The 15543-nt window shown below is 44.0% G+C and overlaps 1 protein-coding gene across 1 annotated transcript in view; it reads left to right on the forward strand.

The window, feature by feature from the left end:
* The window catches only part of LOC139260008 (dynein regulatory complex protein 11-like), a 474078-nt gene that overhangs the window by 378181 nt on the left and 80354 nt on the right, over positions 1 to 15543 (forward strand). The window contains exon 15 of the mRNA XM_070876052.1: positions 4941 to 5140. Coding sequence (XP_070732153.1) covers positions 4941 to 5140 — 200 coding nt within the window. The remainder of the gene's footprint in view (positions 1 to 4940; positions 5141 to 15543) is intronic.

Consider the following 15543-nt stretch of genomic DNA (forward strand, 5'->3'; position numbering starts at 1 on the left):
GCACGATGGGCCGAATGGCCTCCTTTTGTGGTGTAAGTTTCTATGATTATATGAAATAAGATACCAACTTTTATTGCTTTAACATAAATTTTCAAAATGCCTTTGTTACCTCCAGGCAATATTGGATTTCAAGTGAAAGGGCCTTTCATTCAGTTTTAGTCCTGCATTATTAATGAAGCATTGTATTTAACATGGATTGTCATTTGCTGAACATTCAATAAGTACGTACTAAGACAAGGCAGTTTAAAATGTGAACAGGCAGTTCCCAGCCCATGTTTTCAATGTCAGCAATATACAATTAACGGAACCCACTTGGGACACACAATGGCCTGGGAAGAGAGGATGTTAATAATTCATTCAGAGTTCAAGGTTGGATTTCCCACAGTGTCTCCAATGGGAATGCCAGCTATGTCAAACGGAAAACAGCCTGATCTATCCATGCTCACTGACATTTTAGTTAAAAAGTCAATTGGCAATCTGCGATGATTGGTATTTTTCTTTATATTTAGTGTGAAGGTCAATAGCCTTTCCAACAATGGAGTACTTTTAATAATAATATTTATAAAATGTGATCCCAATTATCATGATGTTACAAAGAAACACCCTCAAGTGGCCTTGTTCCTTGTGTGAGCATAGATGTTGAGGGCATCACCATTCTCTCCCAAAATCCACACATGTTGACTTTGGCTAGGACTTTCCTGTTTCCCACCAGCACAGTGCGGGGGGACCGGGTAGATGGCGGGAAATCCGGAATTTCCCCTTATATTGTGGAGTTTTAACTGTACGTGTGATGTAATGGGTGGGTCTCCCGCCCAGAAAATAGCCTAATTGACAGGCTGGCTTCCAGTCGGATGGGGAACGCTGACCAGGACACTGCAGGGCCAGGTAGGTGCTGGGTCCAGGTAAGGTAGGGGGTGAGTTCCTAGCTGGGGGAGATTCCAAGCCAGGGGTGGGGGGGATTCAAGCCCAGGGGGAGAGGGATCCCAACCCCGACCCCGGGGCTGTTGCAACTCCTGGGGGAGGCGGTCCCTGACCTCGGGGGGAGGGGGGGGGACCTGATCCCCGATTCAGGGGGTGATATCGATCCCCAGGTGGGTCCGACTCCCGACCCGAGGAGGGGGATGGGATCGATCCCCAGGGGGCATCTAATCCCCAACCCCGAAGGCAAAGGCCTGATCCCTGGGGAGGGGCGGGGCTGCTGGTGGGCGAGCTTGGGGAGCCATGAGGAAGCACTCCAGCTCCTCTCGACACACAAGGATTGCTACCCGAGAATGTGCTCGCCTCTTTGCAGCTACCCGGAATCACGAGCCCCGGCATTTCCGGTAGCTGCAAAGCTGAGGCTTCAGGCCTAATTATAATATGTAAACTGCCAACCCACCTCCTGGCAGTGGGTTGGCTGGCTGCCTTCCAGCCCACCTGAATAAAAGGTGAAAGTGGGCAGTTTGGCGACGGGTTGGGGTCGGGTTTTAGATTTTTTCCAACTTTCACTTTCCCCTGCCTCCAACCCACCTGTTTTTTTTCCCTGTGAAAATTTCCCCCTTTGAGCCAGGACATTGGCTACTTTTCCCCAAAACTAGGTGAGTCCATTCCAATTGTTGTGTCCCAGCTGCTATCTCAACTGAGTTCCGTGGAAAAGAAGTGTGATATGAACCATAACGCAACCCTGATGAATAATGAAAAGGAGCTGCAGGTTCTGGCACTACATAAATATCTGGAAACAGTCCACCACCTCCACACAACACTGGGAAATCTCAATAGATGAGAAGTCCAATGGCAGCAGTGTATTGTGGTACGTTAGTATGATGCGGGTTCACGTTTGTACTTTCCTCCTGCTGAGCTACTATAATCAATTTGTAGGACCTATTGGAGGAAGATAAAAGAGTATAGACAAATATAACAAATGGACAGCAAATCATCCAGGTTGCTCTTGTATCTAGGGAGATAGCTGGTCGGAGGCATTAAGGGTGATTCACTAATCGACCACTCGCAGTGAGCATGAGTTGGAAAATCATCAGCTTGTAGCTCCTGCTTTTCCATCCATTTAAATTAATAGATGGAAAATCATAGAACCATATATGTATACAGCAAAGAGGATGCCATTAAACCCATTGGGGGTCATTTTAACCCCCCAAAACAGGCAGCTTGGTGTCAGGTGGGATGTTAAAATGTTAGAAATCTGACTTTCGACTCCAACCTGCCCACTTCTGGTTTTAACAGGGGCGGGCGACAATGTTCCCTTAAAGCTGCATGGCTGCAGCACTTTTGAGGTCCCGCGCAACTAGTGAGCCAGCTTTTAAATAGAAAAAACGCTTATGCATGGAATTTTGAATGCCCTGCGTAACCCTTTAAAGGGGAAATTTAAATATAATGAGGCTGGGACCCTCACATTTTACCATCATTTTAAATTGAACCCGGGTTTCCCAGGCCTCAAGAAACGCAGTGGCTAAAGGGAGGTGAGGACTGCTGGATCCAGGAGGTAAGTGCTTTTCCACTTACTGCTGGATTCAACTTACCCACTTAACTCTCCCCCCCGCGATCGGATACCACCCCCCCCCCCAACACTTGCAAACTCCTCCACGAGGCCTCCAATCTCACCTTCCGATCCATCTGATCTCCACCTGCTCTGCCCTCCGATCTTACTTGTGGCTCCCGTAATCCACAATCACCCCAGCCTCCGATCTCCACGATGTCCCCGGCTCAGGACTCCGGATCTTCTTCCTCCTGCTCCAGCCGCCCCGATCTCCCCCGGCTCAGGACTCCCAATCTTCCTCCTCCTGTTCCAGTCTCCCCAGTCTGCCCTGGCTCATGACTCCCAATCTTCCTCCCCCTGTTCAGGCTTCCACGATGTCCCCCGGCTCATGCCTCCCAATCTTTCCTATAATGGGGTACCCAAAACTGCACCCACTACACTAACTGCGGTCTAACCAATATTTTGTAAAAATTCATCATTACTTTACTCTTGTACTCTATGCTCATATATAAACAAGGAATAGGAGTAGACCATTCAGCGCCTCAAGCCTGATTTTGCCATTCAAACAGATCATGGCTGATCTGTACCTTAAATCCGTTTACCCGCCTTTGATCCATCTCCCTTGATACCCTTACCCAATAAAAATCTATCAATTTCATTCAGCCCATCGTGTCTGCACTGGTCGAAAAAGAGCCATCCAGGGGATAAAAAAGGAGGGAGGGTTGCAATATTGATTAAAGAAACAATTACAGCTGTGAGGAGGGATGATATGTTGGAAGGATCATCAAATGAGGCCATATGGGTTGACTTGAACAAAAAAGAGCCGTCACATTGCTGGGAGTGTACTATAGATCCCCAAACAGTCAGAGGGAGATAGAAGAGCAAATATATAGGCACATTTCTGAGAAGTGCAAAAACAATTGGGCAGTAATAGTAGGGGATTTCAACTATTCTAATATTAACGGGTATAAAATTAGTGTGAAAGGTATAGAGGGTGCAGAATTCCTAAAATGTATTCAGGAGCACTTTTTTAGCCAGTATGTAGCAAGCCCAACATAGAGAGGGGGCAGTACTGGACTTAGTTGTAGGGAATGAATCTGTGCAGTGGAAGGGGTATCAGTGGGAGAGCATTTTGGAGCTAGTGATCAGAATTCAGTTAGATTTAGGGTAGTTATGGAAAAGGACAAAGATAGACCGGGAATAAAAGTTCTCAATCGGAGAAAAGCCAATTTTACTAAGCTAAGATGTGATTTAGCCAAAGTGGACTGGAAACAGCTACTTGAAGATAAATCAGTGTCAGAGCAGGTTACGGCATTTCAAGTGCATATCAAAGTACTTTTTAAATATGATGAGGGTTTCTGTCACTACCACCCTTTCAGGCAGTGCGTTCCAGACCCCCACCACCCTCTAGGTGAAAAAGATTCTCCTCAAATCCGCTCTAATCCTTCTATCAATTACTTTATATCTATAACTCTTGGTTATTGACCTCACTGTTAAGAGAAATAAATGCTTCCTATCCATTCTATCTAGGACCCTCATAATTTTATACACCTCAATTAAGTCTCCCCTCAGCATTCTCTGTTCCAAAGAAAACAACCCCAGCCTTTCCAATCTTTCCTGATAGCTAAAATTCTCTTAGTTCTGACAACATTCTCGTTAATCTCCTCTGTACCCTCTCTAGCGCAGTCATATCTTTCGTGTAATGTGGTGACCAGAACTGTACACAGTACTCTAGCTGTGGCCTAACTAGTGTTTTATACAGTTCCAGCATAACCTCCCTGCTCTTATATTCTATGCCTCAGCTAATAAAGGCAAATATTCCGGATGCCTTTTTAACCACCTGATCTACCTCTCCTGTTACCTTCAGGGATCTGTGGACATGCACCCCTAGGTCCCTCTGTTCCTCTACATTTCTCTGTATTCTACCATTTATTATGTATTCCCTTGCCTTGTTGGCCCTCCCCAAATGCATTACCTCACACTTCTCTGGATTGAATTCCATTAACCAGTTTTCTGCTCACCTGGCCAATCCATTGATAACTTTCAACAGTTATCTTCCTCACTATCAACCACACGGGCAATTTTTGTATCATCTGCAAACTTCTTAATCATGCCCCCTGTGAAAAAATGCTCCCTGATTTCAATCCTGAATGGCCTAGTTCTAAATTGAAGATTGTACCCTCTTGATCCAGATTACCCCATCAGAGGAAATAGATTCTCTGCAGCTACCCTATCAAATCCCTTTATTGTTTTAAACACCTCAATTAGATTACTCTTTCACTTTGAGTTCTTCAGACCTTTATGTTTAAATGTCATGCTTGATTAAGGAATTCTGTACAATAAAACTGAAGTAATTATATATATATATATATATTGGAATTCTATGGCTGAATTAAAATTAGACTTGAATCAGGGGTGAATATCTGTGGAGTGCAGTGTCCCTGATCGAGTTCTTGTGTTCCTTTTTCAGGTTCCCAGGCTGTTCATGAGAAAGCTCCTTTGGTGAAGTCTTTGCTGTTAGCAGGACCATCTGGAGTTGGAAAGGAAATGCTAGTCCATGCTCTATGTACGGAAACTGGAGCCAACCTTTTTAATTTGTCCCCACAGAACATTGCAGGAAAATATCCGGGCAAGATTGGCCTCCAAATGATGATCCATTTGGTCTTTAAGGTAGAGTGTCTAATTTACAAACAGGATGAGCGGATTGTGTTGATCGCATAAAGGATACATAACAATAAATTTTGCAAGACCTCGGTGCACCTGTATTTTTCCAGTGAGTGGCTGTGTGTGAGGCCTTGCTTGCGGTGTAAGGTCTCATGCAATTTACCCCATATTTGGTATCAATTAGATCCAATATTCATCCAACACTTATGCCTGACTGAACAACTTTCCCCTGTCTCTGTAACATTTTTCAAATGTTTTACCCTCCCTCCCATGATTTTCCTTTTCTCTCCAGAAGGAATTGACAATGCTGGGATATAGTTCCAAAGGTACCAACTGCCCTCCAGTACTTCTCATCCAAGTGGCCATTCTTCACATTTGAGGACACCACCCCCAAGCAAAGTCTCTCTGCAAATATTGAAGCAGTTCTGAGGCCCCCATCCCAAATTCTAAAACTCAGTTTCCTCTACCCAAAGGGAAACAGTGTTAACATTTGAAGAAAATATATATATTTAATATACAGCAACAGAAAGTATATGCTCATATGTCAATAAATATAGGAAAAATATTGAATTTAAGGCACTGTGCTGACAGCATGTGGTTCTCCCGACCCCAAATAGACAAAGATCTGATGACCAGATCGGATTATTTCCAGGACTCCCCTAGGATTCTCTTGCAGAATATAGGTGGTCAATGCACTTTGTTTAGAAACCTATGAGCTAGACCCTGAATATTTGCAGCAGGGTATTTAACTTCGGGGCTTTTACACCAGAGACTAATCATATCCTTATCTAATGTCTACATCCATATATTTTTCTACAGGGCTCATTGGATGTCATTAGGAATAGAAAACATGGTTAGTTTTCCCCTCCCTAAACTAGAGGTGCTGAGCCTAATTGTAGCATTCTTAATGTTGGATGCCTGACATCAGCTGAGTCGCCACGAATGGGGATTGAACCTAGGATCTTCCTGGTCGGTATGGCTCAGTTCTACAAAGTGCATTTACTGAGCGAGCCTCTGGGCTACAATATTTTTCACGCTTAATAAATAGGGGTAGATTTTCAATTTGCTGCCTGGGAATTTTAAATTGCCATTGCAGATCTTGCAACACATTATAGAAGTTACTCAATTTTAATTTACATTAATGTTATTGGCTGACTTCTATCACAGGCAGCTGATCAGCAAGTTGAAGAATCTACCCCATACTCTCATGATGTGCACCTGGGTTTAAGGTTAATTTTTCATTTTAAATATGTGTCATGTAAAACATGATGGTATTTTTATTTGGCTGTGTTATCCTATATTTGCAGCGTTAGTGACACTACCAACAGCATAGCCAGTTAACTCAATTACCAGACAAAAGTTTGTTTAACATTCTTCTGTCAGCTGTTTAACATAGATAACATAGAAACATAGAAAATAGGTGCAGGAGTAGGCCATTCGGCCCTTCGAGCCTGCACCACCATTCAATATGATCATGGCTGATCATGCAACTTCAGTACCCCATTCCGGCTTTCTCTCCATACCCCTTGATCCCTTCAGCCATGAGGGTCACATCTAACTCCTTTTTGAATATATCTAATGAACTGGCCTCAACAACTTTCTGTGGTAGAGAATTCCATAGGTTCACAATTCTCTGAGTGAAGAAGTTTCTCCTCATCTCGGACCTAATTGGCTTACCCCTTATCCTTAGTCTGTGACCCCTGGTTCTGGACTTCCCCAACATCGGGAACATTCTTCCTGCATCTAACTTGTCCAATCCCATCAGAATTTTTATATGTTTCTATGAGATCCCCTCTCATTCTTCTAAGTTCCAGTGAATATAATCCTAGTCGATCCAGTCTTTCTTCATATGTCAATCCTGCCATCCCGGGGATCAGTCTGGTGAACCTTCGCTGCACTCCCTCAATAGCAAGAATATCCTTCCTCAGATTAGGAGACCAAAACTGTACACAATATTCAAGGTGTGGCCTCACCAAGGCCCTGTACAACTGCAGTAAGACCTCCCTGCTCCTATACTCAAATTCCTCTCGCTATGAAGGCCAACATGCTATTTGCCTTCTTTACCACTGTCAATACATTACCCTCAATACCATGTGTTTTAATTTTGCACACTAATCTCTTGTGTGGGACCTTGTCAAAAGCCTTTTGAAAGTCCAAATACACCACATCCACTGGTTCTCCCTTGTCCACTCTACTAGTTACATCCTCAAAATATTCTAGAAGACTTGTCAAGCATGATTTCCCTTTCAATAATCCAAACTGAGTTGGACCAATCCTGTCACTGCTTTCCAAATGCGCTGCTATTACATCTTTAATAATTGATTCCAACATTTTTCCCACTACCGATGTCAGGCTAACCGGTCTATAATTCCCTGTTTTTTTCTCTCTCCATCCTTTTTTGAACAGAGATGTTGAGCTATTTATTTTAAAAGGGTGAAAGCCTTTGCTAAAATAGCAAAGAAAGAATATCATATGACAATATCAAATGTCCATCTACTAATATCAGCAAGTAATTTTTAAGCTGTAGTTTCCTTATTGACCATGTACCTCATTGACCAAGCCACCTTGATATAACAGTCCCATCACTTTCTCAATCCCATGGCATGCATTTGGATTCACTTGCAAAAAGATGGTCCCTGCATGGTATCCGATTTGTCTGAACAGACCAATCTCTGTTAAATACAAATTGTTGTTGTTGTTAATTGTCTAGTAGTAAGGTTGGAAAGAGTCGTCTTTGAACTGGTTATATCCTAGAACCTCTGGTGAATTTGCAGCATTTCTAGCACAAGCAAATGGTACAAATTATAAAGTTTTGGGGGATTTGTTCCCAAAATGTAAATTTTCTGTAATTAAAAGTGAGGTGTTGCTTTGTATCAATCTGCTGATGCTCAGAGGCACAACTTCCGAACATAAAAGTTCAAGTTAAAAGGACTGAAAACTAACTTATCCTTAAACTGGATACCATAAATTCTCGGGTCTTAATAGAGACTATGGAGGAAATTTGCAGGGCACTGGCTATTATCATGAAGAAATCGCTGAGCACTTTTTTCATTGTATTTCCTCATACCAGGTAGCATCCTATTAGAATATGAGCTCCAACCTCTCTGGAAACATAGAAACATAGAAAATAGGTGCAGGAGTAGGCCATTTGGCCCTTCGAGCCTGCACCACCATTCAATAAGATCATGGCTGATCATTCACCTCAGTACCCCTTTCCTGTTTTCTCTCCATACCCCTTGATCCCTTTAGCCGTAAGGGCCATATCTAACTCCCTCTTGACTATATCCAACGAAATGGCATCAACAACTCTCTGCTGTAGGGAATTCCACAGTGAACAACTCCCTGAGTGAAGAAGTTTCTCCTCATCTCAGTCCTAAATGGCTTACCCCTTATCCTTAGACTGTGTCCCCTGGCTCTGGACTTTCCCAACATCGGGATAATTCTTCCTGCATCTGTCCAGTCTCGTCAGTGAATAAAGGCCCAGTCGATCCAGTCTCTCCTCATATGTCAGTCCTGCCATCCCGGGAATAAGTCTTGTAAACCTTTGCTGCACTCCCTCAATAGCAAGAACGTCCTTCTTCAGATTAGGAGACCAAAACTGAACACAATATTCCAGGTGAAGCCTCACCAAGGTCCTGTACAACTGCAGTAAGACCTCCCTGCTCCTATATTCAAAACCCCTAGCTATGAAGGCCAACATACCATTTGCCTTCTTCACTGTCTGCTGTACCTTCATGCCAACTTTCAATGACTGATGAACTATGATACCCAGCTCTCGTTGCACCTCCCCTTTTCCGAATCTGCCGCCATTCAGATAATAATCTGCCTTCGTGGTTTTGCCCCCAAAGTGGATAACCTCACATTTATCCACATTATACTGCATCTGCCATGCATTTGCCCAATCACCTAACCTGTCCAAGTCACCCTGAAGCTCTTAGCGTCCTCCTCACAGCTCACACCGTCACCCAGTTTAGTGTCATCTGCAAACTGGGAGATATTACACTCAATTCCTTCATCCAAATCATTAATGTATATTGTAAATAGCTGGAGTCCCAGCGCTGAGCCCTGCGGCACCCCACTAGTCACTGCCTGCCATTCTGAAAAGGACCCGTTTATCCCATAAGAACATAAGAATTAGGAACAGGAGTAGGCCATCTAGCCCCTCGAGCTTGCTCCGCCATTCAACAAGATCATGGCTGATCTGGCCGTGGACTCAGCTCCACTTACCTGCCCGCTCCCCATAACCCTTAATCCCGATTCTCTGCTTCCTGTCTGCCAACCAGTTCTCTATCCACGTCAGTACATTACCCCCAATACCATGTGCTTTAATTTTGCACACCAATCTCTTGTGTGGGACCTTGTCAAAAGCCTTTTGAAAGTCCAAATACACCACATCCACTGATTCTCCCTTGACCACTCTACCAGTTACATCCTCAAAAAATTCCAGAAGATTTGTCAAGCATGATTTCCCTTTCATAAATCCATGCTGACTTGGACTGATCCTGTCACTGCTTTCCAAATGCGCTACTATTTCATAATAATTGATTCCAACATTTTCCCCACTACTGATGTCAGGCTAACCAGTCTATAATTTCCCGTTTTCTCTGTTCCTCCTTATTTAAAAAGTGGTGTTACATTAGCTACCCTCCAGTCCATAGGAACTGATCCAGAGTCAATAGACTGTTGGAAAATGATCACCAATGCATCCACTATTTCTAGGGCCACTTCTTTAAGCATTCTGGGATACAGACTATCAGGCCCCGGGGACTTATCGGCCTTAATTCCCATCAATTTCCCTAACACAATTTCCCTCCTAATAAGGATATCCTTCAGTTCCTCCTTCATACTAGACCCTCGGTCCCCTAGTACTTCCGGAAGGTTATTTGTGCCTTCCTTAGTGAAGACAGAACCAAAGTATTTGTTCAACTGGTCTGCCATTTCTTTGTTCCCCATTATAAATTCACGTGAATCTGACTGCAAGGGACCTACATTTGTCTTCACTAATCTTTTTCTCTTCACATATCTGTGGAAGCTTTTGCAGTCAGTTTTTATGTTCTCGGCAAGCTTCCTCTCATACTGTATTTTCCCCCTCCTAATTAAACCCTTTGTCCTCCTCTGCTGAATTATAAATTTCTCCCAGTCCTCAGGTTTGCTGCTTTTTCTGGCCAATTTATATGCCTCTTCCTTGGATTTAACACTATTCTTAATTTCCCTTATTAGCCACGGTTGAGCCACCTTCCCCGTTTTATTTTTACTCCAGACAGGGATGTACAATTGTTGAAGTTCATCCATGTGATCTTTAAACGTTTGCCATTGCCTGTCCACCGTCAACCCTCTAAGTATCATTTGCCAGTCTATTGTAGCCAACTCACGTCTCATACCATCGAAGTTATCTTTTCTTAAGTTCAGGACCCTAGTCTCTGAATTAACTGTGTCACTCTCCATCTTAATAAAGAATTCTGCCATATTATGGTGACTCTTCCCCAAGGGGCCTCGCAGAACAAGATTGCTAATTAGTCCTTTCTCATTACACATCACTCAGTCTAGGATGGCCAGCCCTCTAGTTGGTTCCTCGACATATTGGTCCAGAAAACCATCCTCCTCGATCGTATTGCTACCAGTTTGGTTAGCCCAATCTATATGTAGATTAAAGTCGCCCATGATAACTGCTGTACCCTTATTGTACACATCCCTAATTTCTTGTTTGATGCTATCCCCAACCTCACTACTACTGTTTGGTGGTCTGTACACAACTCCCACTAGCGTTTTCTGCCCTTTGGTGTTCCGCAGCTCCACCCATACAGATTCCACATCATCCAAGCTAATGTCCTTCCTTACTATTGCATTAATTTCCTCTTTAACCAGAAATGCTACCCCACCTCCTTTTCCTTTCTGTCTATCCTTCATGAATGTTGAATACCCCTGGATGTTGAGTTCCCAGCCTTGGTCACCTGTTGATACATTATGTGGAGCATAAAACAGCATACAATCTGTGACCTTGCTGAGGTTTTACATAGATTCACCATTACGTTGTTTTTATATTTTACACCTCCTACTTTAAAAAAAACAGTATCCCATTAGCTTTTTATTAGTTTTATCCTTCTTTGGTGCTGCTTTTAATATCTTGTGAACACGAACCCCGAAATCCCTCTGCTCTTGCACATCACCCAGCTTTCCCCATTTCAAAGTGTAATTATTACTTTTTTAACAAAATGTACCACCTCACATTTAATGACATTAAATTCCATTTTTATGCCATTGCACCATCTTATCATTATCCATTTGCAGCTTCCTTCGGTCCTCAACATTATTTATTGTGCCTCCTACTTCAGGATTCTCTGGAAATTGTGCCACCGCTCCCTTGAACCCTGTATCCGAATTGTTGATGAGCATGTGGAACAGCAGCGGTCCCAGAACTGAACCCTCTGGTACATAACTGCCCACTCTGAGAAAATGCCCTTAACTCCTGACACAGCTTGTTTACTCTGAAGTGATAAATAATTTTCCAGGGTAATGGAAATAAAAACAATGGTGTGTCCTTGACTTTTATGCACACCCACTCCTGCCCCATCCACCAGGTTACTCCTCAGTACAGAGATAGCTCCCTTGTGCCAGCCAACTTTTCAGTCCCAGGCTCATTACCATGCAAAAGGTTGGTTCCCTGCACTGGAAAAGAGACATAGGGGCTGAAATTCAGCGCAAAGTTTGAAAAGTTAACGCTAGGCGCAAACGATTCTGAACTTCAGCTAAATTGGGCTTTAGCGCCCCTGGAAGGAAGAGGGTGGTAAATGAGGTGCTAATGCCCTCAGTGGGGTGCTGCAGGGGTGCTAATATCTGGCCAAGTGCTTAATTTAGAAACATAGAAATCTATAGTGCAGAAGCAGGCCATTTCGGCCCATCGTTTCCACACCGGCTGACAAAGAGCTACACGGCCCTCGGTCAGCAGCCCTGAAGATTACAAATAAACATATGAACAATGAACAATGGCGGAAAGGTAAAGAGGACCCAGCCCTACCAGTCCGCCCCACACAACTGCGACATCCCTTGCACCAAAACATTCTACACACCAACTGGAGCTATCTGATCTCCTGGGAGAGGCATAAACCAGATAAAAACCGAGGCCAAATGGGGAAAAGAAAATCTGGGAAAATTCCCCTCCGACCCATCCAGGCGATTGAAACTAGCCCAATAGATCACCCTGGCCATATTCGATTCCCTGCAGTACTTACAATCGTATCTGCGCCAGCCAACAAGAGATTATCCAGTCTAGTCCCACTTACCAGCTCCAGGTCCATAACCCTGCAGGTTACGGCACTTTAACTGCCCATCCTTTTAAATGTGGTGAGTGTGTCTGCATTCACCACCCTTCCAGGCAGCAAGTTCCAGACCCCCACAACCCTCTACATGAGGAAACCGCCCCTCAAATCCCCTCTGAACCTTCCACCAACCACCTTAAAACTATGCGCCTTCGTAATTGACCCCTCCACCAAGGGAAATATGCCCTAGCTATCCGCTATATCGCGCTTCAAAACTTTGTAGACTGCAATGTGGTCTCCTCTCATCCTTCTCTGTTCCAATTAGAACAAACCCAGCCTAGCCAATCTGTCCTCATAGCTAAGATTCTCCATTCCAGACAGCATCCTAGTAAATCTCCTCTGCACCCTCTCGAGTGCAATCATGTTCTTCCTATAATACGGCGACCAGAACTGCACGCAGTACTCAAGCTGTGGCCTAACCAGAGTATTATACAATTTAAGTATAACCTCCCTGCTCTTGTATCCTATGCTTCAGCCAATAAAGGCAAACATTCCGTATGCCTTCTTAACCACCTTATCCACTTGGCCTGCTACTTTCAGGGATCTGTGGACAAGCACTCCAAGGTCCCTTTGTTCATCTACACTATTAAGTGGCCTACCGCTTAATGTGTACACCCTTTCCTTATTAGCCCTGCCAAAGTGCATCACCTCACACTTCACCGAATTAAATTCCATTTGCCACTGCTCTGCCCACCTGACCAGTAGATTGATATCCTCCTGCAGTCCATGACTATCCTCTTCATTATCAACCACACAGCCAATTTTAGTGTCATCTACAAACTTCTTAATCATACTCCCTATATTCAAATCTAGATCATTGATATATACCACAAAAAGCAAGGGATCCAGTACTGAGCCCTGCGGAACCCCACTGGAAACATTCTTTCAGTCACAAAAACATCCATCAACCATTACACTTTGCTTCCTACCTCGAAGCCAATTTTGGATCCAACTAGCCACTTTGCCCTGGATCCCATGGGCTTTAACCTTCGTGACCAGTCTACCATGTGGGACCTTATCAAAAGCTTTGCTAAAGTCCATATACACTACATCGTATGCACTACCCTCATCGACCCTCCTGGTTACCTCCTCAAAAAATTCAGTCAGGTTAGTCAAACATGATCTTCTCTTAACAAATCCGTGCTGACTGTCCCTAATTAATCCTTGCCTTTCCAAATGTAGATTTATCCTGTCTTTCAGGATTTTTTCCAATAATTTTCCCGCCACTGATGGGATTACTTGGCCTATCCCTTTCTCCCTTCTTATTCAAGGGTACCACATTAGCAGTCCTCCGGCACCATGCCCATATCCAAAGAGGACTGGAAAATGATGGTCAAGGCCTCTGCTATTTCCTCTTTTACTTCGCTCAACAGCTTGGGATGCATTTCATCCGGGACTGGGGACTTTCAAAGCTGCTAAACCCCTTAATTCTTCCTCTCTCACTATGTTTATTTCATCCAGAATTTTACACTCCTCCTTGATAGCAGTACCTGCATTGCCCCTTTCCTTTGTGAAAACAGATGAAAAGTATTCATCAAGAACCATACCAACATCTTCTACCTCCACACAAAGATTACCCTGATGGTCTCTAATAAGCCCTATCCTTTCTTTAGTTATCCTCTTGCTCTTAATAGATTTATAGAACATCTTTGGGTTTTCCTTAATTTTACTAGCCAATAATTTTTCATGCTCTCTCATAGCATTCGTAATATCCTTTTTAATTTTACCTCTTAACCTTCCATATTCCTCCAAAGATTCTATAGTATTTATCCATCGGTATATGACATAAGCTTCCCTTTTTTTCTTTATCCTCCCCTGTAAGTCCCTAGACATCCAGGGGGCTTTAGAATTGTTTTCCCACCACTTTTTCTTTAAGGGCACATGTTTGGCCTGAGCCTTCAGGATCTCCTCCTTGAATGCCTCCCACTGTTCCGACACTGATTTACCCACAAGGAGCTGTTTCCAGTCCACTGTGGTCTAATCACTCCTCACCTTAACAAAGTTAGATTTTCCCCAATTTGGGTCTTTTTTTTCTGGTCTATCCTTGTCCTTATCCATAACTAACTTTGTTATGTATGTAAACATTACCAATGTGTAAGACTTGCCACCAAGGTGCGCACCTATTGGAGATCCAAGGGTCACCTGCACACCCTGGGCAAGCAGGTATAAAAGGCAGTCTACCATGCTGCCTCCTCATTCTGGAGTTACAATAAAGAGACCAAGGTCACAACAGTTTGAGCTTAAGCTATGCAGTCTTGTGGAGTTATTCTACACATAACAATTGGCGACGAGTAACAGATCAGGACCTTTCACGCAGTTATGGCTGCCGATGGTATTCTTGAGAGAATTGTTGAGGGTGATGATTGGGAAGCCTTCGTTGAGCGTCTTGACCAAAACTTCATGGCCAACGAACTGGAAAAGGCAGAAACTGCGATCAAGCGCATGGCGATTCTCCTCACTGTTTGCGGCTCCACGATATATGGCCTCATCAAAAATCTGCTAGCACCGATGAAACCAACAGAAAAGACATATGAAGAGTTGTGCACGCTGGTTCAGGAACACCTCAAGCCGAAGGAGAGCATCTTGATGGCCAGGTATCACTTTTTGCGCACCACCGCTCCGTGGGCCAGGACGTGGCGAGCTATGTCGCCGACCTAAGATGCTTTGTGGGACCGTGCGTATTTGCTGGATTTTTGGGGGAAGTGTTGCGGGACTCTTTCATGCTTGGAATCGGCCACGAGGCCATTCTTCGCAAACTGCTATCTGCTGAATCCCTAGATCTGAACAAGGCCATCACGATAGCCCAGGCTTTTATGTCCACGAACGATAACACTAACCAGGTATCATTGCAGCATCGGAACTCACCGGCAAGTACTGTGCATAAAATAACGCCTTCAGCAAGCAGGGCCGACACGCCCGCAGAGGCCAGATCTAGGATGACCCGAGGTCGCCATGGGGCGTGAATGCGAATCCATTAACACCATGCTGGTGCTGCGGGGGTAATGATCGAGCCCATCAATGTCGATTCAAGCACTACGTGTGCAAGGACTGTGGAACAATTGGGCACCTCCAGTGAATGTGCAGACATGCTGC

Source organism: Pristiophorus japonicus, chromosome 3 (assembly GCF_044704955.1).
Source record: "Pristiophorus japonicus isolate sPriJap1 chromosome 3, sPriJap1.hap1, whole genome shotgun sequence".
In the NCBI taxonomy this organism is placed as follows: domain Eukaryota; kingdom Metazoa; phylum Chordata; class Chondrichthyes; family Pristiophoridae; genus Pristiophorus; species Pristiophorus japonicus.